The sequence below is a fragment of the Anas platyrhynchos genome, chromosome 1, assembly GCF_047663525.1.
Source record: "Anas platyrhynchos isolate ZD024472 breed Pekin duck chromosome 1, IASCAAS_PekinDuck_T2T, whole genome shotgun sequence".
NCBI classification, from domain to species: Eukaryota; Metazoa; Chordata; class Aves; order Anseriformes; family Anatidae; genus Anas; species Anas platyrhynchos.
In genome coordinates this window covers 98,405,101-98,430,424 of record NC_092587.1, presented here as the reverse complement: position 1 = coordinate 98,430,424, position 25,324 = coordinate 98,405,101, and the positions used below count along the sequence as shown (strand labels likewise).

General features: G+C 35.0%; 1 protein-coding gene across 4 annotated transcripts in view; it reads left to right on the top strand.

The window, feature by feature from the left end:
* Positions 1-25,324, top strand: part of CADM2 (cell adhesion molecule 2) — a 655,415-nt gene that overhangs the window by 514,970 nt on the left and 115,121 nt on the right. For all 4 annotated transcript variants that reach the window (XM_038185409.2, XM_038185405.2, XM_038185399.2 and 1 more), the window contains 3 exons: positions 10,977-11,129; positions 13,613-13,750; positions 18,150-18,320. In XM_038185409.2, coding sequence (XP_038041337.1) covers positions 10,977-11,129; positions 13,613-13,750; positions 18,150-18,320 — 462 coding nt within the window. The remainder of the gene's footprint in view (positions 1-10,976; positions 11,130-13,612; positions 13,751-18,149; positions 18,321-25,324) is intronic.

Sequence of the window (25,324 nt, the reverse complement as noted above, 5' to 3'; positions counted from 1 at the left end):
AAATAAAAGTATGTGGAGTAAGTCAAATGCTGTTATTGGGAAAATAAATTAAATAAAGAATTTGTTTTAGCAAGTTTTTATTGAAGACTTTGACAACAGCCTGATTACAGAAAGGCAAGATCTTACAAATGCATCAAACTTGTCTGAGTTTGCAAGTAAAAATGGAAAACAGAAGAAAAATACTATATTTATTGAAAATGATAGTGCTATTATTTTGTACCAGAGGATGGGGATTTGATTGCTGGAAATTTTCCAGAACTATTGAGTCTACAAGATGAATAAGATGGGGTAGGAGATTTAGGTGTATGGACAAAAGCTTCGTTTTTCTAAATACTTTTAAAAATCGAGGCACCTTTTGTGCCTGTAGAAGGAGACAAAGTAGTTGAATGCTAAGTAAAAAGGAGTTAAGCAAATCAGCTCTGAAGTTAAGGGAGGGGAAAGAGAAAGAGGAATCAAGGACACAGTACAATTAAAAATTGGATATTAAAAAAGGAACCAATGCTGCAGTAACAATCTGCAACACTGAATACATGAATGTTTTGGTACCAACAGCACTACTTATTACATCTGATGTTGTGAAGATATTAATCATCCAAATGTACAATTAATGTCCTTTGACAAGCACTTTGCTGATAAGTCTAGAAAATAGTATAGTTGCATTCCCTACCCTGAAGGCCAAATACCTCCTTTGCTTGTGCCATGTCTAAGGCAACTTGAGAAGCAGAATTGGAAGTCATTCTTGATCCATCATATACAATTCAATAGTACAAGGTAAATACAGAAGTTGTTCTTAGACTGCATCTCCAATATTTAAGTGATTTAAAGTCTATTAAAAGCAACCACAAAAAGCAGTCAACATTGGAACAGCTTGATTTTTTTTTTTTAAATGTTCAATACTTCTTTCATATGAAAATCATGATATGCAAATCTGTCCTTCAAACATAATTGAAGACAGGTTAGTTATAGAGGTATCGTAGTGAGTCTTCAAACTATACCAGTTAAGAAAAGTGCAGAATAGAAACCAGTATTACTATTTATCTATTGCTAGTGTGAAGGGTAAATAGCATTCTCTCTAGCTATGTAGCTTTAAATTGTATTTACTGTTTATTCTGAAGAACTCTAATCAGAAATCCCCATGAGGGACAAAATTACTTAGGAAAAGCTAAAGAAAAATGTTTGTGAATATCCACCAAAGTTTTATTGTTGTTGTTCTATATTGGTCACATTCATGAATTTTGTGATACGCAGATTCTTAACGAAAAAATGTCTAGAATCATGAATCACAAAATCTTTCACATTGGAAGGGACCTCTGGAGGTCTCTTAGTCCAACTTTGTTCTCCAAGTATGCCCAGCTAGAGAACATTGCTCAGAAAATGAGAGGTTTAGAAAGTTGTTCTGCATTATTTTATTTATTTATTTATTTATTTTAATTTGGATTAAGTTTGTATTTTGCCTTGTTTTCATGCTAAACACTGCCAGCTCTGTTAGCTCCTACATGTATCGGAGATGTTCCAATCCCTTAGTTATCTATTTCCATCACCATTTCTCACTGATGATGTTCTTCAAAGCACACCTGCATCTGGAAAACTAAAGGTAATCCCACAAAAGAGGAAGCATCTGTGTACTTGTGGTTCAGAGGCAGGATATCTGCTGGAAGGCTATGTGAGAGACATCTTAAAACTTTAAAGAGCTCTATCATAAAAGCTGTTAAAACCACCAAAGAGCAGTCCTCTCTGGAATTGTACCAGACTCATCCCAGATCTCTCTTGATACTTCGTTCCATATTTCAGCTCCCTCAATAGTGAAATCTGCAAGTCACCACTAATCTTCAGTGTTGACATAGACATTAGGATTTGACTTTGCAGTGGTACTGAAATCAATTGCTAGATTGATTTCAGATACAATCATCAGTCATTGATGATTTCTTTGTTGTTTTGCTCAGGCTCTGCAATATTTTCAAGGCAATGACCTGCTCTTAATTGGTGTCTGGAGGAAGCTGTCTTGTTCCACTGGCTGAAGCAGAATTTTAGGTAGTTTGACTTCGTAATATAGTTAGGAAGAATGAGTATTCCTACTGCACATCTAGTCAATGTAGCCATCTGCTTCAAGAAGGGTGATGTTAATTTATGTATCTACATGAATGATCGAGAAGTACAGAAAGATAACAGGGGCATCTTAGAGCTGTTCTCACATTTATATCATTAGTAAGTGAGAAAGTCTCCAAATTCTCCTGAATATGTTTGCGCGCAACAAAACTCTTTAGAAATTATAAGACTGTGACTTTACAAGAAATATGAAGCAGTACTATTAATATAGCTCTACCACAACGTATTGCTCACTTGTACCGCTAAAAACGTTTTCAATATGATGGAATCAGTAACGTAGGCAATGAATGAGCAAAATTCGATTTACTGTCTATGAGGTTAGAGAAATACAGGTGTCATTCAGTTCAATGGCTTCATTAAGCCATGGTCAGTTGCAGACACATGGATTATATGTTGCACGTGGACAAGTTTTCAGAGAAATTAAGTTTCCATCTGTGCTAACAGTGTAAAATTTGGCCAAGTTGTTCTAAGTTCCCCACCCTTGCAACCAAAACTGACTAAAGGCAGTGCATGAAGGTCACCAGCGGTGACTGTGAAAGATCAGTCTCTTGAAGAGGAGGAAGTGGGTATACTGTAACTGATGTTCTTTGAAATACGTAGACTGTCTTGGTAAATCTCTGTGCTGTTTGGCTAGTCAGTTTTCAAATTGTAGCCAACCTTAACACTGTCATGGTCAGCAATCATTTAAACAGCGTTGACATAATGATTAATATCAACATCAGTAGCATGAGAAATTGCCTGGTCTGGTCGTCACAAAAGAACAAACTTGGAAATCTGTGTATCTTTGTTGTAGTGTACTTTAATAATGTCATTTGGTCTGAAATATACTGTTGTATTTTCAGTATTACCCCTGTAGAAAAAAGAAATTATTTTTCTGGATTCTATTAGTATTTTGTTGGGTAGGTGTGGACTGTTATTACAGCTCTCCATTATATTATTTTCATTTGTATAGAATTACTTATGCAGTACTATTCCATCAGTAGACCTTCAGAAATTACCTCCCCAACCGAGAGTCTGTTCCTATCTGTAATTTACAATATATGGCACAGTGTGATATATGTAGTTCTGGACTACCATATCATTATTTTTTCCTTTTACCATAATTGACAATATCAGTAAAACCCAGAATAAGATTCATCTTTTTGGAGTGGTTCTGCATTTGAACATACAGTTAAATAATTTCCTCTGTAATCCTCAGAGCTTCTTTCCTATATTGCTGCTTTCAAAATATAGGTCTCCAACTTGGTATATAAGATTATCATTTCTATCAATTACTTGTGTCCATTGAATCTCATTTATTTTAACTGTGACCACCTGTAACCTTGCCAGATGATTTTGCAATTTTAATTTTTGCAGCTGCATATTTGAGAAGTAAGATTTTTAAAGATTTTCAAGGCTACCGTGCTGTGGCACATGTCTAGCTGCATTAGTATAATAGGAACTCTTCTAATTCCCCAGTGCAGAAGGAACCAGATGAGCAGATCTTGTAAGATAACAGTTCATCCTGACTAATGTGATTTTAGTTTTATTTTTTGGAGGTACAGTTAAACGTTTTTCCAATATCATAAAATATCTTCATCATTCTAAGCCTGTATGTTTTGGAAGGATTTGATATTTATATTTCTTGTTTGAAAATGAGGGAGTCCTCATACTTCTTAAGATATTAGAACTTATCCTTATGATTCTGGACAGAGAAGCAGACCATACATACAGTGTCTCTTTAATACCAGAGATAGGCATTGTAAACACCCTAGAAGGCAAGTTGTTCTCTTTTAGCGTATTGCCATGTTTCTTGAATGCCCTGAAAAAGATAAACTGAAGAGAATACAGAAAATGATTGTGAGATAAAATGTAGCTCAGTGCAGCAAATCTGGCAAAGAAAGTTTTACGGTATTTATTTAATTCATGAAGGTCATGTAATCATCCAGGCCTTCTATTGTCAGGTGGCAACAGCTGGCAAAACCAAACTAACAGATGTTCTCAAGATTGTAAGTCCTTGTAAGTCACCTTAAACTGTCTTTATCCTGTTCAGAATGCAGGTAACTGAGAATTGTAGTAGTTTCACTGAAGAAATTACCTAGCTGTTTGGATGCTTCTTATAAGCGTCTAAGACTTGATCTTAAGATGCAGCTGACTTGGATAAATAATAGATAATGTTGTACTGGTAGCTTCTGGGTCCCCACTTCAGCCTTTTCAAGGCATTAAGCAAGCACAGAGAAAATGCCTCTGTTAGTGAGACTGTCAACAGCTCTAATAATGGAGTTTGCTCTACTTCTTGGCATATGCATTATCCAAAGGGCAAGAAATCTGAAAAATGTAAAAAGTCAAAAGCAGCTTGCTGTTGAGCATTGTTCTCTAAGTAAGCTAATCAAATACCTTTGCAGTATTTCTCAGCTGAAAACGATCTAGTCTTTTCTTGTTAGATTGCAAGCCAGAGCATGAAGCAGAGCTGTTATGACTGATTCTGGAAGATGACCAGATGATTAAAGGTAGAAGAAGTGTATTTCTACTGACACCATTGTTTCTTCCTTTGATTTGCTTTAGCAGGGTTCAAAGAGAAATAGAAATGCACTGGAATGAAGGTAAAACTAATCTCCAAGGATTGTTACATTTTTCTTCCAATTTAGAAACCTTACTAAGCACATTCTATGAAATTCAATGATACCTGAATTTATTCTATAATTACATGAATAGGTTGGAAATTCAGTGAAGTTGAATTTTCCACAGCATCTGTGTGACACAGATGTGAAAGATGCTGCTTAAGATGTCTTTTTGAACTGATCCATGTTGCTAATTGCTCTATCAATGTGAAATAAAATCAACATGTATCTGTAAATTGGCTAGAATACTGTTTCCCAACCAATTAGCCAAAGTTTCATCTACAGTATCGTGACCTTCAGATTTTGTTATTTGCTATAATTTTACTGAGAAATCATGTTATCTTTAAAGGATTCCAACTGATAAATACATTGGCAAATCGAATATGTTATAATCTATATGGTAACTACTAATGTGTTACCAAGTTCTTTTCTCTGCAGATTTAGTGTTACCTGTGAAAGTAGACTCAATTTCACTGTTTCTGACCTGGTACTGAAGTCTATCAGGATTTCAGACTAATTAAGAGATCATCTTTCTTTCTGACCTATGGACTGTGTTGGAATCATGACCAGCTAGTGATAAGAGCAGGAGTGATAGTTTGACAGAAGCAAAACTATGGAATTAATTTCCAGTGAGAGGAAAAAATGGCCTCACCACATGTAGAAATAGAAATAGAAAATGTGTGATTTTGAAATATCCACAGTGCCACCCTAGCTTCCTATCCATTCTTGTATGAAGGTAATCAAATTGCATGACTGGGAAGAAGAAGAAACATGATTCTCTTTCCACATACGAATAATAGAGATTTTGTGAATTATTAGACCAGATACCATGTTAGGTACCTACTAGATGGGTCAGGCATCAATAGAATTGATGTGCCAGTTGAGAAATGGGCAAACTATTAATACGGTAACAGACTAATGAGTACAGAGATCTTTCAAAAGAAATATAAGGGAAATGTTTTGAAACGGAGTATGAAGGCTGAGAAAACTAGACACAGACAAGTGGCTCATTTAACAAGAATAGTTTGTGTGTTTTGTGTTTGTGTTTTGTTTTGTTGTTTTCATTTGCTCCCTTACAGATTTGTATGCACAACTATTGGCAAGTGATGTAGATAATCTCTACAGCATTTTGGTATATTAATTTCATTAAGAACAAAGCAAAAGGCCTTCTCAATTATATCCAAAAACAAATTCCCATGAAATCTGTTTCAGATTTGATGATATTTGATGACATATACTGCATTCAGAAAGTTGGAATCTGAAAAATCAGAAGGATTGTTTTGGTTTCATACGTATTAAATTTCTGGGAGTTTAGCATGACCTGTAGAGTATGAGACATCTTTCTGGTTCCAACTAGCAGTTGCATTATTCCCATGACAGAGAGAATAACTCTAACATAAGGAAGAAAATGTTGTTGAGTGAATCCCAGGATGGCAGCAGATGTCAAGTTAGTATTGTCAAAACATCTGCAAACTACTCTGGAGGATTTGCTTTTTTGTTGTTGTTGTTGTTTGTTTTTTTTCTCTGTTCTTCAAATATTTGACTCCAAACACTGGTAAGATGTAGTCACTTTAGAGAAATAAGATTAGAGATGCTGCAGTCTGTCTACTTTACTGAAGTGGTCCAACTGTCCCTTTTCCCCCAATGTGAAATGTGGATATTTCTTCCACAACAGTGTAAATTTCTAAATTTCTAAATTTCTTTTCTCTCTTTGTTATTTAAAGTTTTTGTTGCATGATTACATATGGTCATTGCATTGTTTTATAGGAAAAAAAAAAAAAAGCTTTCTGTGAAGCTTTCTGTGACTGTGCAAGGAGACAACTTTACTCCAATGGTCACCAGCCTCAACAATTGCTAATGAATGTAGCTGAAATACATTAATTGTCTTTTACTCTTAATAATCTAAAATATGCAAATTATCAAGGTTGCCTGTTTCTGAGTCAGAAAACATTCTGAAAGGAAATCTTTTCCATAGAAAGAGAGAATGACAGGTAAAGTAAATGAAGTGTGTCTGCTTAGAAACAAGTATTTTGTGCATATTTTTTTCATATGTTGCAAATTAACTACATCATATTTGCTTGGAAATTACAGAAAACTGAAATACTGTACTTAGGGCATATTGGAACTTACAATGCAATTATTTTTCTTGCTGCATTTTTATAAGTGCTTGCAAGGTAAGAGTGCAGGAAGGAGATGCCAGTGGTAGTATTCTTTGTTACTGTTTTGACATATGTTTATTTCCCAGAAGTCAAATATATATTCTGCTTATTTACTGTTCTGGCATCCCTGTACCATGCAAAAATGTGAGCATTCATACTGTTGAGAAGGTAGTGATTCTGTAAAGAAGGTGAAAATTCCCAAGAAGAAGCCCAAAAGGTCTGATGGGCTTCTTAAAAAGTGAAACAGAAAAAAAGGAAGAGCATCTGGGGAAGGTTCTGAAAGAGCAGGCAGAGGTAGGAGTGGGGCTAGGAAATGATGCAAGTGAGGAAAGAATATGTAGAGTCCACAGGGGCAAAACTATCTTTTCTGTATGCACCTAGGCTGTCTGCCCACAGCAATACAACTAATAAATAGTACTCAGAAGCTACCCATGGAATACAAAATGCAGCTTAGTATAACCTTCTTAAAAAGTAGAGGAATAAATACCATCAGCTTGAGTGCAATACTGTAGCTGTATGAGATGCTTTAAACAGAAGCCTGTTAACTTCTGTGGGTAGCTAGAAATATTCACTGCCGTATGTATTGAACAATGCTTGGACATTTCAGTATATAGAAGTCTGTTTGTTAGTGTGTACCAAATTGCAAATTCATGCAGTTCTACTTTTTGTTTTCAGCAATTAATTGAATAAGAGAGAGCGTTTTATGTTTTACTTTTTGATACTTTATTTCCACCACTGTGGTAGAACCTCCAGTTTGTTTGAAACTGGTAAAATTGCCCTGTTTGGGGCAATTCTGACTGCAAAGCAAAACCAATCAAAAATCTTATAAAAAGCTTTTGAAGTTCATATCCTATAAGTAGAAAATAATAAAGTAGATGAGCTCACTCTTCAATGGTAGAACTCAGATCTGCTGAAATGTATTGAATACAGTGTATTGTAAATAAATCACCTTCCTTTCCACACTAGCTCTTTGAGGAGTGTCTTCTCCTTCAAGCTTTTGCTTTCCAGTTTGATGCCTTCCAGTAGCTGGCTTCTGTTCAGACTTCACGGGCTTCTTGGCTCAGCCAGGCTTGGCAAGGGTTTACTTTGCCACTCAAGAGACCCCTGCTCCACTCAGTCTGCGTGCCTGGAGATTGCTGGCTGGCTACCAAGACTGCTGCCTTCTCCCATGCTGCAGCTTGCTCATTTACTCTCTGAGGGAGCAGTCGCCCTCTCCCAGAAGGTTTCTCCTGACTCAGAGTGCAAGAGCCAGGACTATACAGTCTGGCAGCCTTCCTTTCTCTGATCCAACTTCACCCTTTTAACTATATGTAATGAACAGAAATGGAAACAAACCAATTCTGGCATACACCACAGCTATCAATTTCACAGGAGCAGTTTGTGGCTTTCTAAACAGGTATAGATAAAGATATAGATGGAGATGGAGATAGAAGAATGGACTTTGAAAGTAAGAATCTAAAAAATCTCCATGTATGTGCTAGCCTTGTCTAAGCAGCAGTGGTACTTTTTATTTATTATTATTATTTTATTTATTTGCTCTCCAGTCTGTCTAGATTTGAAATTTATGGCACGGGTTATCAATTGCATTTAGACTTAGTACCTATAAAAATGGCAAACAGCTATCCTTCAAAGGAGTATTATGTTGGTACTATTTTTGTAGCATTTTTTTGCAAAGTCTCCATGTTGGTATTTCCATTACAAATTTCTTTTCCATGCTTTCAATAAATATTCACTCCAGGCTGCAACAAGGGATGTCTGATCTCAGCTCTCAATCAGTGGTTATTTTTACCCATTTTCCAGAAAATTGATTGAGCTGATGATTTCACGTTGTACAAAGGTTAAAAAAGGTGTGGAGGGGAAAAAATGAGGGAGGGTAACAGTAGAAATTTAATCCATCCAGTTGGTTTGAATTTCAATTGCTGCTTTTTCTCTACCAGTAGATTAGAAGTGGTTTGCTACTGGTATCATCTGTAGACTGTGCTCTAGTGGAATTCATTACGCTTCTTTTCAGTGCCTGAGATTCTGCATATCGCCCCATCTGTAGGAAAATATTTTAACAGTGAGTCTTTATCATGAGGCAATGACAATTGAAAATCACAACAGAATAAAATATTATGTAAGATGATATACTGCATTATTTTTTACACAATTTCTGCCTCAGGGAGGCAGAAGTCACAGCTTTCAAATTATGGAAAGCTAACGTATTTTTTTGTTTTGTTTTTAATTTCCTATTCTGTTTTCCAAATGATGGGTGTGGGAATCAAACTATTTGGAAGCATTGGGTCATTTTGAAAGTAATTTTTTTTTTTGGAAAGGTCAGTAATGTGAAATGAACTACCATTTTATGTCTGCTCAGCTTGCATCTGACAAGAATTGAAATGCTGATAAATGAATTCTGAGTCTCTGTCTACTTCCTCAAAGATAGCAACAGCTTCACTGTTGTGGCTAGTAAAGCCACAGTCATCAGCTTTGTCTGCTATTCTGCGTTGACAGGAGCTTGCTTCTATGTATTTCTAGTTTTCTTGAGAATCTTTTCCTTGGTTGTTATATCTGCATATTGGCAATACATAGTTTTTCATTTTGTGGCTTTTGTTTTGCCTGCCTGTTTGTTTAATATTGCCCCTGCTTTTCATCATTACATGCATTTTTTTATTATATATTAAATAATTATTTACTTCTGCTATGATTGGCCAGAAGATGTCTCAGATATGTTTGGAATGTGTCCATTACAAACAATCTCAATCACTTTGATGTGCCTTGGAGCAGCGCATGGCATGCTTGTGTGTCAGGTCTGCTTAAGCTGTCGCCTTTCAGTCATCAGACCCTGCAGAAAGTAAGTCAAGCTTTAGCTGACCTACCCTGAAATAACCAATAAATTCATCTTGAAGTCATTGTAAAGAAACCTGAGTAGTAGCCTTAGAAGACAACCAATTTAAGTGACATTTTTGCTGAATCTCTGCTGTAGCAGCTTATTTTGGTGTAAATCTTCCTTTGTTGACAGTACTTGGGGAGTCTTGCAATGGGTCAGAAACATCCAGATTTAGTAGCAGAAGAAACACAGTAAAGCTTCATTTTTTATCATTGGACAGATATAAATGGTAGATGAAACAAATTTAAGAGCCTTTGGGGACTTTCGAAAGAGGCGAATGAGAGCAGCCTTAGGGACTGTGTATCTTGGTTCTTCTCACAAATCAAAGCATAGGTCTCCTGGTAATTATAACAGTCCCATTTTACTTTGACTATCAGAGACTTACTATAAAAATAGACAGGAGATTCAAACACTGTCAGGTCAAAGATTTGAGTCTAGCAGAACTTCCTGAGTTATAGAGGCTTTTGTATTGTTCACGTAGGAGAATTACAATGTTTACTTCTGATAATAGTATTCTTGTGCTGCAGAAAGAATTAATTAATATATGTGGATTCCTGAAACAGCTTTATTCCAAAGAAATTGAATGTTTAGACATGTTTTGACTGTTTGCAAATAGGAAATGTGGGTTAATCTAAATACGAGCATTAAAATAGTTAAGAATTAAAAGCTTTAGCTGAAGTGTCATTTTGAATTCAAGTAATCTCCCTGTTGTTCTTCCCGCTGTGGTTTCAGGCAAACAGCATTTTGTTAGGAATGGTTTTCTGATAGAAGATCAGGTTTCTAGACATGATAAAAAAGTAAAACCACTATACTCAACCACCTCAAATAAAATAGAAAATATAGTTTGTTAGTAGATGAAACAATTCTCAATATGAATCCAAGTTTTTAAATACTTGCAACAATACTTTTAGAAAGGAGTCATTTTAGGCACTGAACAAAGCTACCAGGTGGCAGAAATCAGTTATTTTTGTCAGAGGGAGACCAAAGGTAACTGTTAAGTCCCTTAGATTTTTAGGTTTATATGTATTACAAGTAAGTCAGTTCACAATTCAGAAACTTGCTAAACTCTTGTGCATTGTTCCATAAAGAAAACAAATTACTATGCATAAAGATAACTGTGTTCATATCTCTGTATTATTTAGTGTGACTTCACTAGGATAGTTTACAGAGCTTCTTGTGTAATATACCAAGCTTTGCTAATGTTCTGCTTTATACCTTATAATATTCATTTCTGTTTTTCAGCTCTGAGGGACAACAGAATTGAGCTGGTTCGAGCTTCATGGCATGAACTGAGTATCAGTGTCAGTGATGTGTCTCTGTCAGATGAAGGGCAGTACACCTGCTCTTTATTTACTATGCCTGTCAAAACCTCCAAGGCTTTTCTTACCGTTCTTGGTAAGTATAAATAAGCAAGCATATCCACGTTAAGGAAGCAAGTGGTAAACTTCTAAGGCTATGACAAGTAATGATAAGAATGAACTCTTCTAAAGCTTTGCAGAAGAGATATGTAAATATCTGATCTTGTGTCCCTGAAACTTATAGTTTCATATGGCTATGCTGAAAAATAACATGCATCTTACTGTTTGTGCTGGGTCAGGATAATGAATTAGTGAGCACACAAATACCACAGTATGAGTGCCCCTCAAAATGGATTCAAACTCTACATTCCAAGCACCAGAAGTGTGAAGAAAGCACATATGTTCATCTCCTACTTTATAGGGCAAAGGGAAGAAAATGAAAAAGCATGAAATTAAAACAGGCTTTAGAGTTTTATAGTCTTTTCCTGAGTTGTGCATTTTCTTAGCTTGCTCTGCTTTTTTTTTTTTTTTTTTTTTTTTTTTTTTTTTGGCCACATAGAGCATATTTTCACTGGGTTTGCTGCTTCTTTTATGCTTTATCCTCTAAACGCTCTGCTGTTTTCCCCAAAGGTTATAGATACACATAGAAAAGCAATAGATATCTAGACATACCCAGGAAATAAAGTTTCTGCTGGAAGCTTTATATGATTGTATGAATGTCAGTAGCCCAATCAGCCAAAATTGCTATTGTTCATTGAAACACACCTGCGTACCTAAGAGGTTATATGATTTTAGAGATTGATTTTATTCTTTTTTCTTTTTTCTGTCTCTGAACTTGACTCTTTTTTTCTTTTTGTTTTAATTTTATATATAGACAGGCACACAGCTGAATTTAATAGGACTAACTTAAGATGGTCTCTGTACCAGTAATATTCACATTAATCCAGCCAGAGAATTGGTTTTGTGCATAGGATCTGAAATACATCTCCTTTTCGGTCCCTGTGAGACTGTTTTACAAAAATCTTCACAAGTTTGTCGTTAAGGACAAAAAATACACTCAGAACAGAATAGCAGAATATTCTGGAATAACAGCTGCTTGAGGTTAATCTTCATTTCTTTAGAGAGGCATCTCATGATCTAAACAACAGATGAGTAGACCAGTTCAAACTTTGAAATGCTCAAAAGACATAGAAACGCATTACAAAGGCAAAGGCAGAACAAACATATAGCTCTCTTTTATTAACCAGAGTAACTTGATCTTCCATGGTCTGTTTAGTTTCACCTTTTTTTTTTTTTTTTTTTTTTTTTTTTGCGGTGGGGGGTGTAATTAAATTTAAATTTTCCCAGCATCAGATACTTTCCTTCCAAGATGCCTGTCTTTTTTCATTTTAGAATTGTAATTTTCTGTTTTGAAGTAACGTTTTGAAGTCTTTCCACCTAAGAATGATATATTTTCCATTGACATGTATCTTTTTTAATTGTTTTAATCAGATAAACTATCTTTTTATGTACTAATAATCTCTTTATTTATTTAGTGTCAAGGTATTACAGTAGACACCACTTTGTGTCTTGAAAGATTGGAGTGGATTTATTACAGAAATGTACTCTGTGATAGGTACTGCTGCTTGGTTTTTATGTACATAATCTGTCATTTTGGAAAAGAGATGTAAACAAGCCAAATTGTGAAATACAGGGCACAGGATCAGGTACTGTGACTGATCCTTTTATCTAGGCACTAATATGAATGCATCAAAGTGCTTCAGATGCAAGTTACAACAATGACATTTTCAGAGATTTTAAAATTGTACTCATCAGTATCATTTTAAAGTAGGTTGTTCTTGTGTTTTTGCAAAGTCAAATGGATTTATACACATAGTGATGTGTTTTTTTTTTTTCTAAATGCTATTCATAAATTTGTTTTAAATTTTCTATGATTGATTGAAAAACAACCACTTCCAAATTAATATGATGTATATGGTATTTTGTGATCCTAAGACCCCTTCCAAAGAACTTGGATTCAGCTAAAGAATTCTCCATAGCCAATGGACTTGTGATTATACCTGGGTTTTTTATTTTGTTAGTATATTTTCTGAAAATAAAATAACTACTGTGTTTATTTTCATCTTCCTTTTTCCCTGGATTTTGTATTAAAATCTTCATAATTTATGCCTAAACATCAGTTCTGAACTTAGATCAGTTCAGCTTTTTGTTGACATGTTTTTGGAGTTGTACTGCCAATGTACTTTAGCATCCTGCTTACTGTGCAGACCAGTTTAAAACTTGTAATAAGTCAGACTAGACCTGTATGCAGAATATATTTAGATAAGATACAAATGATCTTATTTCCTTAGAAAGATGGATACTTTCTTGTTATTTATTTATTTATATATTTATTATCAACTAAATGTCATGTTGGTATTTTATTTACAGTAAGAAACAGTGTCATTCAGTTTTGATAAAACGCAACTAATTACTCTATTTTCAGAATTTAGAGTACATGAAAAAAATAAGTTTAAAGTGGTCATATATTTATGTTAGCAGTTGAAAATATCAGAAACATTTTGCTTGTTTGCTTGTTAGGTGTACCTGAGAAGCCACAAATTACTGGATTTACTTCACCAGTTATGGAGGGAGAGAGGATGCAGCTAACTTGCAAGACATCTGGTAGTAAGCCAGCAGCTGATATCAGATGGTTCAAGAATGACAAAGAAGTTAAAGGTATTTGAAAGGACTCCCATGTAATTTGATCCAATTGTCAAAACTATACATTGTTTAAAATTATATTTTTAATTTATATTTGTAAAAATAGTTTAATAGTTTAATATTCAACTGTCAAATGAATTAGTGATAGTATATAGATAAGGAATTGATTATGAATTACTGTAGTGGACATATAACCAACATTTTATTTGTATCTTCCAGTGGTAAAAAATGATGTATTGAGTTGCTCTGAACTCTGCTCAGCATATTAAACTTAATGTAAATGTTTCATAGACAAATGTTTTATGGAATTACTGTTGTCACAACAGTAACACTCACCTCAGATATTTTACCTTTTCATTTCTTTTTACCTTTGTCATATGACATATGTCTGATTTAGTCAGTTGCCAGTTTTATGTTATACTACCCTAAGTGACTGGGTGAGGCAGAACTGTCTGGAGGAGATGGGAAAGTGTACTTCCCATGGGGAGTTATGGAGTCTGCTCAGGTAAGGAGTTGTAGCCGTTCTTAGCAGTCACTGGGAAATTTGAAGGAATTGCTATATTATATTTGCTATATTATATTTTAAATCTGGTGTAAAAACTTTGCCTTTCTCTCAACTGATGTGTATTTGAAGCTAAACCAGCAATGTGGCCATTTGGCTCCTTAACTAATTTTCTCTTCTCAGCAGATCCTAAATGGATGTTTGTTTCTTTTTAAAGAGGGGCTGGGGAAGGAACAATGTTGATGTGTGAAAAAAAATGGTGAAAAGGAAAAAACAGAAATAAGAGGAAAGCATTGAGCACATTCATTTCAGTTTAGTTTTCTAGGTCTTCTGAAGAGCACATTGCCATTTCACAAAGGTTAGAAATAAAATAACCTAACCAGTTTGCAGTGGCATCAGCAGAAGTTACATTAGCTTTGTGCACTGTAAAAGGTGAAATGATAAATCTGAGAAAATAGATATGAAATTATATGCTAATGCAGCTGACATTAAAGGTTAGGAGTTCGTCTGTCTAGCACCAGTAAATCCAATTGTGTTACAGTGTATTATACATGGTGCAAAAGAATATAAATGATGCCTTGAGTTCAGAGTTGCACCAAAGGGGAAAAAGGCATTCTAAAATTGTAGCTCTATTGCTATTACTCAAAAAAAGGAATCATCATGTGGTAAAAGAATACTGTTTCATAGAGTAAGTGCTAGTAATAAGAGAGAGTGAATGTGAAGCACTGAGTATTGTACTTTTTATGTTAGCATTCTGTCTCTCATGTGCACCAAATTAACAAAAGAATCTGCAGTTTAGCATTCTAGTTACCTTTCTAGAAGGAGATTATTAAAAACACAAATATGGGAGAAGCTAAGTATGCATTTTTTTTTTGTATAAAACATACATTTTTTCAATAAAATTAATTGCATGCTATATCAACAATATTATGAAAAATATTTCTTTTTAAGTTTCAGGAATATTTTTATGTATTTTCTTTCTTTTTCTAGGAAAATTGAGTTTCAAAAATAAATAAGATAATAACAGTTCATTTTGCCTCAACAGATTAAGATATTTTGAACTAGTTTATATATGTTAATATACACAAAGTATCTACAAAAGCATTGAACATTTTGTCTTCATAAACCTATAGGCAGAAGCTGGAAGTTTTTTTAGATAGCAAGGCCATTTCATAGTAGAAGTTGATTTTAAAAGTAAACAAAAACTATATTTGCCTTGTAAAACAGCAGAATTTTTCACTTTAAAAGATCTGTGTTTCTATATGAATGCTGTAAGCATGCACTCTTATAAATGACTGACAATGAACAATGTATGACAGACATTCTAACACTTCCTTTTATTATTTTCATTATCAAACATCTATACCTATGAGCTATAAACCAGTGTTAGATAATCTGAGTGTATCTGTATGTATGCCTATCTGATAGACATAGAAGGGCCCCAGAGTAGGCTTTTAGAGATCAGATGACCCAACCTCTGTTCAAAAGTTAGATCAGATTGCAAAAGGTCTTGCCCGATTTGGTTTTGAAAAGTGTGCAAGACAGATTCCTGTCTGTAAGTATTTGAAAGTCTTTACTGGGGATAATTTTCATTATATCTAGATATTTCATGAAGCATGATCAGAATTTGCTATAGCGTAACTTGTGTTCACTGCCTCTCAATTTTTGCTGTACATGTCCAAGAAGATTTGGTATTTTTGTTCCCTATTACTATGCATTAAGAATTTGAAGATAGCAATTTGTCTTCTATTCATCAGGTTGAATGAACCCAACTGTCTCCAACCTCTCCTTATACATTGTCTGCTTCAGCCACTGACCATCTCTGTGGCTCTTGACTGAACCCACTCCAGTTGGTTGACATCTTCTTAACCTGTAAAGCCCAATTTGGGTGTCTTACTGTAGATGCAGCCACACAAGTACTGAACAAAGAAGAATAACTATTTCCCTTGCCTTCTTGGCTATGCTATGTGTAGTGCAAAGCAGTCTCTTTTTAGCCTTCAACCCTGTAAAGACACACTGTTGACTAATTTTCAACCTGTACTCACTACCCCCAGTTCCTCTTCTCTAAAGCTACTTTCTGTCTAGGCATCCCTGAGCCCATTTGGTTATAATCATATCCAGAAAAGGTTCCTTTGTAGTGGAATTTTTTAGCCTTTTTTAAGGAGAGGAGTAGCAAGAAAACAAGTGAAATAGGCTACAATAGACATATTTACAAATTATTTTAAAACTCTATTACTAGGGTTTATTTAAAAAACAAATTATTTAAAAGTCCTAGGTAAGTATTTTGAAAGCTAGCATGCAGTAACATGCCCACTGCTTGATCTCCACTGCTATTTATATGGGCTTACATTGTTAGCATATGTTACAATCACACCTTCATTTTAGTATGAAGAAACATCCAAGAAGATACAGCTGGTAAAGTGGACAAGCTAAGTAGTTCTGTTGATGAGGGTGTCAACAGTTTATAGAACAGTAGCACCATGTTTTTTACAGAAGTAATTAAGGGTTTAATGCCTCCAAATAAGAGGTGTCCAGAGAAATTCTTATAAACATCCACTTAGGAAATCAACTGTTTTTGTTTTTCTGAAGGATTAAGCATCCACAGCCTCTCACTGAAATGAAAGCTGTTGATGTTTTCAGGAGCTGTCTGTCCTCTCTCTGAAGTCAGTAAGCAGTGGCGTGTGTACATTACTTACAAACAGAAAACTATGTATATACATGTAGGTGGTTATTATTACATTTTGAAACCTAACTCTTGGAACAAAATCTCATATGTGTGCTTCAAAAATTAGTAAGACATTTGTTTTTTTGGTTTTAATAATTTTGCTTTACTCTTGGTCAGACCCAGTACAATTTCTCTCACCTTCTGATCTCTAAATATTAATTGCCACCTTGGCAGATATTTAATCTCTTAAAGCTTAGCAACCAACTTAGAAACAAAATGCTTGTATGCAGGAAATTTCTTAGGGAAAAACAAACAAAAACAACATAACAAACAAACAAAAAAAAAAGAAGTTGTGTAACTATGTGGTGTCCTATGTGGTGTCTTCATTTTTCTGGAGACAATGACAAAAGGCCATCTTTCTCATTTCAGAGGTATTTTTAATCTAGAAGAAACATAAGCCATTTAAGATTTGTTTTCTAAAATTGATCTTTCATGGAAATTTTATGTAGGTCATCTTCTTCTCTAATGGGATTTAGTATAATTTATAAAACTGAAACCTCTCATGTTTTGTTTTTCATTTTTTTAGGACACAGAGGACATATGCAATCTCGATGTAATTTAAGATATATATTTATGTATTTACACATTAAATACTAAGAGGTGCTCTATTTCTATTTTTTTCTATCAACGTTAGTATCTATACTTTGGTTTAGTTTAATTCATTAATTAGCATAATTCTAGCCAAACAGAATAAACAATGAATAAAGTAAGCACAGGATTAATGCAGGCAATCCTTAGTTCACATGGCTTTAGTAATATTCATATGTTGCATTACTATGAAAGATTATAAGCACTGGCATAGAAAATTTAATATTTAGTGACACTGCAAATACATAAGGAAAGCAGGGGTAGGAGGAGACTGCACTTTTCTGAAGAACTGCAGAGACAGTTTATATCAGATTTGGACCTAAACAAATGAGAGACTGGTGATAGAAATTGCCCTCTGAGTGCAGTATCATGTTACCAGTTGTGAAATTTTTGATTTCAATGTGTATCTCCTCCTCTGATAATAGAAGAAAATTGTGGAATAACTGCAGTCTAATTACTTGTGGTTTAAAGGGATCAATATAGATATAAAAGGTATGTTTTTTCAACAAGTGTGATAGACAGTGTAACTGTCTGATGTTGGACTGTTTTTTTTTCTGAAAATACTCAAAACAAAAACATTTGCTTGTTTTCTCTTTCAGATGTTAAATATTTAAAAGAAGAAGATGCAAATCGTAAAACATTCACAGTCAGCAGTACACTGGACTTCCTTGCAGATCGCAATGATGATGGTGCAGTTGTAAGTTGCAGAGTAGATCATGAGTCCCTAAACTCTACACCTCAGATAGCAATGCAGGTTCTAGAAATACACTGTAAGTAATACACATTATATATGCTTACCTTTATAGCTTCGTTTTGTTTTAGAGTTTCTATTGTAGGAAAATTATAAAAATCTCTGATACAGTGAGTACTGATAACATCTTTCTTTATGCCACTTTCTTTTTTTTTTTTTTTTTTTTAATTTCAGGAGTAACTAAAGATGTTAGTGAGCCGTTTACTAGTGAAAATACCATGAACTATGTTCCTGGTTTGCTTTGAAAAATGGGAGAGAGGAAATGCATTTGTCTTTTTTTGTTTATAATTGTAGCAATATCAAAGAGGGCTTTAGAGTGCTTTAACATCGATCATAGTAGTCCATGACTACCCTTGAAAATATCTGAAAACTTGAAACAAGGGTATGAAAAGAAGCAAGTTTTCAGCCAGACTGCTTCAGGAACTTTGAATCCTGCTAATGAAACTCTGTGTAATTCTGGAATGGCAAAAGTCTAGGAGGAAGAGCCCTTTAAAATGTATTTTTAGGACTTGTCTATATAGGATACTGATGTAGATATGCTCAAAGTTTGAATGAGTCTGCCTATGTATCTGTGTGTACTACTAGAAAGTCGTGTTGTCCTTCAAGTCACTTTTCTCACTTATAAATTATGAGACACTCAGGAGAACATCTTTTTCACCATCAGATGACATTTTCATATTTGCTTGCGTTATATCAACCATTCTTCAGTGTACTGTTACATGGGCTTCTGTAGAACACCTGTACTTGTTTGTTAGCTGAAAGAGACATTTGCAAAATATTGTCAGAACAAGTGAAGGGGAGAGACCTTTCATAGATCTGTTTCTAGGGTAGGTGTAACCAAAGGAACGTATTATAAAGCAGATAAGCTTGTCCATAAGGCAGACAAGTTTCCAGTAACTGCAGGTAGTTCCCAAGACACCATGTCAAGGACTGCTGGCATGTATAACTTATTTCTAAACAGAGGAATAGTTCTGTAAGTGTCTAAGACTTGTAGCATACGTAAAATGTGATGGCAAAAACACTCCGTGCATAGAAGCTGACAGCATTGCTAAAAATGCCATCTGCAAGATGTCTGAAATGATGCAGATGTGGATTAGTATCCGTAAGTATGTGTACTGAAAATAACTATTTTTTGATACATTCTGTGCATCACTTTACTGAGGGAGATCAAAGCCTTTCTTCACCAAATGACTGTTAAACACCTGCCTCTCCTAAAATGTTCTAATGACATCTGTACTAGAGACGTGAATCCTTAACAGCTTTATTTCCATGAATTCTAAATGCCATCACCATCAGCCACTGATCTGGCGCATGCCATCACATCCAAATTGCTAGCTCTTCTTCCAGTGCCCTGCTCAAGATGTTGGCTCTACAGGAGATCTACCAAATCGAATGGTACAGTAGATACAGAAAACAGTATGGTATAGTATAATGATACAGTAGATACACAGGGGGTTTATAGGTGGTTTAAACTGAGTCACAGTGGCTGCAGTATAATGTGATTCAAGGTAAAGGAAAGCTTCTGATTTGTGTGAGTAACATAAGGCAGAAAAGCCTTTCTGTCATATACAAAAGTCATGTACAAAATTTCCTGAATATACACTGTTTTTCCCTTTGCACCCTAGGCAGCAAGATGCTATCCTACTAAACACCAGCAGGGAGCATCTTTCCCTTTGCCTGTTGCTTCTTTTTTTGAACAAGACCCTTCTCTGTTTTCTGCACATTCACTGAAGTTCTTCAACAAGGACAAACTGCACAGGGTGTTTACAATCCCTGATATTCTTTATGTGCTATGCTGCCCCCTCAGAATGACAACTTACCAAAAGCCATAAGGCACAATTAATTATTCTCTATCCTTCCTGGTTGCTTCATTAATTTTCCACTAACCAATTTAATGCTCTCCAGAACTAGTATAGAATCATTACACATGGAAATATAAGTGAGAAATGTACCAAAATATGCCTAGGTTTAGAAGAGAGGGTAGGAATGCCATATAAAACCATGGAGAAAGCAGTATTTTATTACTGGTGACAAGGAGACTAAGAACAGTCTATTGTCCTTTTCCTTACCACTTACAACTTCATGGTCAACATCTCAGCAGTCTTACCTGGGACAAGGTTTTAAAAGAAATTTTAGGAAAAGAGAAAGATGATGTGGTTCAGCAGAGAGCCTTGAAGGAAAAAGTACAGAAGGGTGATTTGCTAGAGCAATCACAAAGACTTTGAATGGCTTACATAGCACTGGAACTGAGGTCTTTGATTTTATTCTCCTGCTTGTCCTCCTCTATTGCTCACCCTCACAGCTGTGGTACTGCAGTCACTGGAAGCTGATTTTTACCCATCAATTCATAAGATACAAACATGGTAGAGATATCCTACTTGTATTAATAAGAGTCATGCTCACAGGACCCAATGTATGAGATGATCCAATACCAGCTGACAGCAGTTCAAAAATAGTGCTGACAAAACAGATGAATTAACAGGACAACATGAGAAACATCATAAGAATTTGTTAATTTGAAGTCCTCTAGTTCCAAAAGTCATGCTGCCTAAAATCACAAACAAGTAGTGTGGCATTGCTCCATAGGGTATTTGTTCCAAATGTTCCGGTGTACTTCAAATGAGGAGACATCTTGGAAATAGTATGATAAGCAAGTATCTTAAATGGGTGAAAAAGAATGGTACAGATGGATGTTAGTTTGCCAAAGAATGGACACAAAATTGATTTGGTATCACCCGCTAGAACTGCGCTTGGTTTTTAAACACCTTTCTAAAATCTGAGGAATTCTATCTGTGGATAGCTCCTTTACCAGTGCATCATGACAGGTTAGAAAAAAAGGGAAATAATAAATTACCTACCTACTTAAGTTGTTTTCTGCCCTGTATAATTATGCTTGAAAGTAAATAATAATGATAATAATAAAAACCTGCTTTGTTTCAAGCAACTATCCCCTGATAGTGGGCAAAGCAAAAAAGATATATATAAAAAATAAAAGCAAATTAAAAAACAGTAGGAACTGAAGTATTGTGTTTGTATCCAGTAGGTAAAAAAAAAAAAAAAAAAAAAAAAAGCAACATAATGTTTGGAATGATAGGCTTTTTTTATTTATTTATTTATATCTACTGAATGATAGAATAAAATTAAATCTGTCTTAGGCAATCAGACTATATGAAGCAGGTATTTATAATGAGTCCACAGAGGTCTAGATGCTTTTGAATCCACACAACTGCTTAACTGCTTTTGTCTTTAATAGGAAGTACATTTAAGAATACTAAAGCCAGTAATGCCATCAGCAGTTATATCAATATGCAATATACTTCCCCTCACACAAATCTTGTTGTTTGTTTTTTTTTTTAGTGTGATAGAGCGATCAAATCGGCTTTCACCAGTAGTATGACTGTACATTAAATTGAGCTGAGAAGTGAACTTAAGAAAAAAAAGGTGGTAGTGGTAGTTGTTTTTTTTATTATTATATTTGTGTGTGTGTTTGCATATATACATATGTAATAGAAATACTTTCTGAGTCTTTCTGCTGCTCTTTTATTTTTTAATAGTCTGGTCCAGAACTGGAGATTATCTGTATTACTTACAGCTTGACCAAAAGAAAGGTATCTTGAAGGAAATTGGGATCAGTTCTTGTTTTCACAGGTCTTTCCAAATTAATTTTGCAGACTTAAGATATTAAAATAATATCAATGCTATTGGGGTGAGCATGCTCTACCCCAGTCCAGACTGTGACATAATTAGCTTCTCCAATCTATTGAGCTTTATTTATCAGTAATTTGTGTTATGTCTCACTTGTGCTTAAGCCTGTTCATCTGTATGTCATGCTCTGTGCACTGCAGGGCAGCCCAATGGCCCAATTGTTTCTCTTGTGCTGAAAGGTTCGGCCATAATTTACTTTCTGCTTGGCCAGCAGAGGTTTGTGGTAGCATGACACTGCTTGCTGAGTTTATTTTTCCTCTGACCCTTACTGTCAACAGTAAGCCTAAAATAGACTCGTATCCCCTGCGGCTTTGCTCAGAAGTTTGCTTGTCAGCCTAGCTGCCACTGATTATTAGGAGGTGCTTCTTGTAAGTGGTAAATACAAATCTCAGAGGGATGTTTTGTTTCATTGTTTACTTCTGCTTTCAAACTAAAATAAGGTGTTCTTCATTCCTGTATTAAGGAATCACAGGTGCAGCACTTCAGTTTTGAAAGCTTCTCGGTGCAATATTTACAGGATTGTATACTGTAAGTCCTCATGCGCACTCCTAAAAAGACACTTTGAGGGCAAATACAACTTCTGGTCCAGATCTGGGAAGTGAGTGACTTCTGCTCATCCTTCCTCATTGTCTCAGAAGCAGCATCTTCATTTTCCTCTGGGTCTTTTCCAAGCAGAAGCCAGCCAACATGTTACTTCCTACTGAACAGAGTGCCATAAAATTACCCAGTGGTAATTACCTTACCTTAGTAAAAATCCTCTGACTACAGTAAATTACCCAGCAGACCTCAGTAAAAATTAATTGTGTAAGTCTGCCCCAGAGGCTACTTTGAAACTTTAAAGTGAAATCAAATCATTTGAACTTCAAACCTAATCATCGTAATTCTAAAATGGCATCTGTGATGCGATTTGTGCTGACGGACACAGGGAAATTTTGCTCTAAAACTGACCACACTCCCAAATGACAGCACTAATAAGCTAAATATGTGTTATGTAAAGAAGTGTCTAGAGAAGCAATTTTGAGTAAATTCTATATTGGCAGACACAGATGTGCAGTGAATTGTCAGTCTGACAAGTCTATAGCCATAGTTAACTTGCTTCTATAGGCTATTCTAATGATATTTGTGTGATAGGCTGTTCCTTCATTTGTGGGTTGTTATTAGATTCTTTTGCAATGAACATCTGAACTTGGCTTTAAAATTAGGCAGCTATTCCAAGAGATTGTTGGCTATTGTCTGGGAAATACAGCTATTGATTTTGCATTAAATAAACAAAGCACCTCAAATGCAGGAGGCCACAGATAAGCAAATCAGCAATGTACTTGTGCAGCCATGTAGAAAATTGTGTGTGCGCATCCGTGTGTGTGTTCAACGACAGGGTATTACTGTGATTTCTGGTGTATTAATAAATGGAGGTTTCTCTGACAACAGGATTGGTTTAGAATTTTCGCTGGTGTAAGGCAGAGTAATCTTATCAAAGAGGTACATTACCTGATGCTCACTAAGAGAGTTATTCTCTCAGTAAGAGAAACTGTTATTTTGTTTGTTTGTTTTGTTTTGTTTTGTTTTGTTTTCTTGTTGTTGGAACGCTATTTCTACTATTTTGCATTCAGAAAGAAAGTGAAAATATAAGATATGATTTATATATATTATAATATGTAATATATGAAGTATATATGAAATGAGCTATTATTTCATAATACTATATGAAAATATTTCATAAGTACTATATGAAATAAGTTATTACTTTTTAAAGGGCAAGAAAATGGTCATACACGGTGGTCATGACTGTTAGACCCTTTGTCTATGGGGAATGCCTAAGAGAGTTTCACATGAGAACAATCTATTGAAAGAGGGGGAAAAAAAAAAAAAGCAAAAAAAAAAAAAGCTTTTTTACATCTTACTGTTTAATTCTGATGAATTAGTTACATTTTTAAATATCTTTGGTGACTGTTCAGGGTGACCATATCAACTATGGGCTTGCTGTTTTTTTTGTAATTCAGAAGAGGCAGTTGTGTGCTCACACAAAAGCATATGAAGTTGGACACCTCTTAGCTATGATAAATTCTGAGGGGAGATGGACATTTTTCCCGGTTACCTACATCTGGTCTGTATTGTAAATGGGTAGAATATGTCCCATCTTCATTCTATTTCAGCCAAGTGGTGGCTGAGGTATAATTTGAGTGTTTGGGAACTGTGGTACATCAGAGACCTGTGGAACTTGAAGCAGGTAGCCAATATCTCAAGCTTAAGCCTTCTTTCAGGAGTACCAAGATGGCACAGATAAAGCAGAATGTTCTTTGGCATGGCCCATCCTATTGTACAATATAACATATGTCAAGGAGACTGAGCACATGGCTGAGGAAATTTCCCACTGAAGCAGCAGAGTTGTCCACAAATGGATGTACTCCTAATGCCTTCATTGGCTTTAATACTTCCTTCTTCAGAGTTCTTAGATTCAGCTCTGAGAACCGTATAAATTTATGAGGGGTTTTTGTTTGTTTTGTTTTGTTTTGTTTGTTTTTAAAATCCTTCTGAGCTCATATTGGAAAAGCTACACACATACCTGAGTCCGCTCCATCTTTCTGACAGAGAAGGACTGTCTCTCACAATGATAAGATACTCCTATCCTTTGGAGGTCAATTCTTCTCCTGGAGAGATGTTCCTTCTTTTCTCTTTCAGTTACGAAATTCTGCTAGATTCCTCTTTTCTTGAGAATGATAAAATTTTGAGGTCTTAAAGTTGACTCCCTGTTCTTCTGAGACAAGTTCAATCTTTGTACACATTCAGGTTTCCACACAAGACTCACCCGTGATGGCATATTCTTCTGATGTTTACCCTAAACAGTTTTCTTTGTTTGTTATGTTTTTGTTTGTTTGTTTGCTTTCCCTAAATCACAGTGTGAACAGTAACATGGACAATATAGCATCTCAGTGGTATTTCAGTACTGTGGTGACCAACCTTCCATTCTGTCTCCCTTAAATGAATGATATTTCCATACTAGGTAATGTAAAAGACAGTTTTAAAAATAGTAATAATAACAATGCAAACTGAAAGATGTAGCATTCCCTACAAGTACAGCTCTTCATATTGAATGAAAAGCAAATAAGAAGTTATTCTATTTAATTATTTAGCTCAATAATTATGTAAACACTATGTTAAAAAGCTAAATTATCTTGTTTGAGCTTTTTGTATTAACGAATGTGTGAAACAAATGAAACATAAAGGATAGCTATGGTAAACAGTAAAGAATAATATCTGTGAACAAGAAAGTTCAGTGCCACAATTTACATTTTTAAATGAGATCAATTAGGTTAATGA